This window comes from Pteropus alecto, unplaced genomic scaffold, assembly GCF_000325575.1.
Source record: "Pteropus alecto unplaced genomic scaffold, ASM32557v1 scaffold68, whole genome shotgun sequence".
NCBI lineage: Eukaryota > Metazoa > Chordata > Mammalia > Chiroptera > Pteropodidae > Pteropus > Pteropus alecto.
This window is the reverse complement of record NW_006441386.1, coordinates 8478217-8481360: the sequence shown is the minus strand read 5'-3', so window position 1 is coordinate 8481360 and position 3144 is coordinate 8478217. Positions and strand designations below refer to the sequence as shown.

At 37.8% G+C, this 3144-nt stretch overlaps 1 protein-coding gene across 4 annotated transcripts in view; it reads right to left on the bottom strand.

The window, feature by feature from the left end:
• Positions 1 to 1304: 1304 nt before the first annotated feature.
• Positions 1305 to 3144, bottom strand: part of IFT22 (intraflagellar transport 22) — a 6098-nt gene continuing 4258 nt past the window's right edge. For 3 of the 4 annotated variants that reach the window (XM_006918583.3, XM_006918584.3, XM_025051541.1), the window contains one exon: positions 1305 to 2814. In XM_006918583.3, the coding sequence (XP_006918645.1) occupies positions 2666 to 2814 (149 nt within the window). In that variant the 3' untranslated portion in view covers positions 1305 to 2665. The remainder of the gene's footprint in view (positions 2815 to 3144) is intronic. The other variant, XM_015594575.2, reaches the window with a different exon arrangement.

Genomic DNA, 3144 nt, shown 5'->3' with positions numbered 1-3144 from the left:
TTAAATCAACTTGTTTGTACAAAAAGTTATAATCTCACCATATTTGGTTATTCTTAGCATGAAATCTTTTGAGCATTTTCGCAAATTAGGTGTTATTACAACATAACATTGCTTTTATGTACATTACATGAAGTAATATTTAAGAATTAAATTCCCCTGAAGTCATAAAAATCTTTTTGGAAGATATATATGTATTCCACCTTCCACTTCACACCAGATATCAAAGATATCTAAGTAAAGGTGAAATCTTGGAGAAGTTAAATGCTAATATTCTTCAAAAATATCCTAGGTGAACTGTACACCAACGTTCCTAGCAAATGACAACAGCCAAACACCCCAAATGTCCATCAACAGATGAACAGATAAACAAAATATGTTATATACATACAATGGAATATTATTCAGCCTTAAAAGGGAAGTGCATTCTGATATATGCTACAGCATGGATGAACCTCGAAGACATTATGCTAAGTGAAGTAAGCCAGTCACAACAGAAAAATACTGTATGATTCCACTAATATGAGATAATTAGAGTAGTAAAATACATAAGACACAGAGTACAATAGTGGTGGCCAGGGAATGGGGGAGGGGGAATGAAGAGATAGTGCAGAGTTTCAGCTTGAGATGATGAAGAAGTTCTAGAAATGGATGGTGGTGATGGTTGCACAATAATATGAATGTACTTAATGACACAGAATGCACACTTAAAATGGCTAAAATGGTAAACTTTATGTTATTTATATTTCACAATTAAAAAGGACAACAGTATTGTTAAAATTTAAAAAATATTCTGCATGATCAGGTAAACCCTCCTGTCAGTTTATAATGAAAACATAACTGCATTGCTTACTGTTGTAATGAGGATAATATTTTGAAAATATTCATCTGCCATGTTCTCAATTCCTCCCCAAATCATGCTTTTCTCCCAGTAAGCAGAACATAGAGAATGAATTGGACAGGCCAGCTGTGGCAAAGGGTAAAGTGATCCTGCCATACAGCTACAAAGAAACTTGAGATGGATGAGAGACACAGATGGCTCTCAGAGATGTGCAGGGCCAGCCCCAGCCAGGATGGGGCCAAGTCAGCCTAGGGATCACTAGTTTCATGGGGAGAGCACATGAGACTCACCAGTCTTACACTTGGTGGGAGATGGCCAATAGGGTGGCCAGTGGACATCTTGACAGAGGTCAAGTAGGGAGCCAGAGGACCTTCCTTTGGAACAGCTGCCCCACCACAATGAGGGACACAAACACTGTCCCGACACCATGATATCATGTTGGGGAGAATGTAGAGGAAGTGGATTGTAATTTTGAATTAATTAAATATTTATTAGAGGCTGAACTAACCTGAAAACATTTAAATTGCAAGAGATGGAAATACAGTGGATTCTCATTATTCATGGTCATTATGTTCTGTAATGTTACCACAAACAATGGATTAATGAACACCAAAGCATTTCTCCCAGGGAAATACAGGGTTAGGTTCCTGCGTGCCTCTGATCACAATATTTTCAACTATTAATACATAACTTTATTTTCTGTATGCTTCTGTTTAAAGATACTTTATTTAATATATGTTGTTGATTAACACTGCACTCACAACTAACAGCACTATAATTCATGCTGGAATGAGGCTTATCTAACATATCTATTTTCATCATAAGGCACATCACAGCCTTTTTGTGCTTAGGAACCACCAGACAGCACTTCAGCACTACGTTTGGGGGGAGGGGCATTTTAATAACCAACAAAATAATAACCAATGAGAAGCACAAAAATATGAAAAAGTGGTACTAAATATACCACAACAAGGACACTGGTTTACAATACAACAGCTGAAACAAGAAGGCAGAGCGCTGCCTTCTTGTTTCGGCCTCAGTTGGGAATGTGCGTATCCAGTGATTCAAATTTTTTGCCACTCTGAATAACTGTCAAAGCATTGTGAGTATTGATTTGGGGGTTACAAATAAATTTTAGCAAGTAGGCAAATTCGCAAATACAAAATCCATGAATGAGGACTGACTGTACCTTCCTTTGCATGTTACATACTCCAAGTCTGTTAATTATCTAGGAGGGTAGGTGCATTAGAGTTAGACCAATTACAGAAAAGAAGAATCCATAATATTTTTTTTTTGCATATCCAAGGTATAGTAATTCAGTTTTTGACTACCTCACTATTTTTTTATAATAGAAGTTCCATGAGAGCAAGGGTTTTTATTTTGTTCATGCTGTATACTGTCTGCAACTAGAACAGTGTAGCCAATAGTAGATGCTCAACAAGTCGCTATTTGTTGAGTGAATTAAGAAATGAAAATCACATTCAAACCAATACGCATGGATTAGGCTATGACAGTTACAATTCCACAAGTTTTATAACTTGACATATGTGAAGGGGAAAACAAAACACCTCAGTTTTCCAGCTCTTTGAAGCAACCTGGGGCAAAGAAATCAAAATTCAGTAACAGGATTTTCTCACCTGAACTAAGGACAGGGCTTAGATTGTATGATTCAACTCCCTGGGCAACTGGTACCTGCAAGCAGGGAAGGAAAATTTTTTCAAGGGCCATTGGGAGAAGAAAACATCAGTAACTGGGTAAGATTTCAGATCTGCACTGGGAAAGAAGTTGACCTCACTTGGGATGCAGAAGAGTCCAGATGAAGGCTGGTTAGGTAATAATGGACATCTCCTCCCGGTCTCTGCTCTCAGACACTGAGTTGATTATGCTTTTTAAATACTTTATGAATTCCATCCGGATCTCTTCAGGGTCATCCTCAAGATTTGAGTGTACCAGCTTCAGCTTGTTCAAGGGTGGCGCTTAAAAAAGAAAGTAATGTAATTAGGCATGAACTTTTAATGAGAGCCATTTCCAGTTCCAGCTGACCTGAGTCTTACAGACGCCAACTCATTTAACTTCCTAAAGTCTAAAAATAAAGTTTTGTCTTGCTTGACATAACTTAACACAGTTTCTCCACACTGCCACATGGCAACAGGATAACAACTCTACAAGCCACTGCCAGGTCCTCTTTGTTCTTACACCAGAAAGGAAGAGAGTTTTCAATATGGTAAGTCATTTCCTATGATCACACTATCACTTCTGTAATGGTGTGTGTCACATGCAAATTGGAGTTTTTCTTGAGAAAAGGC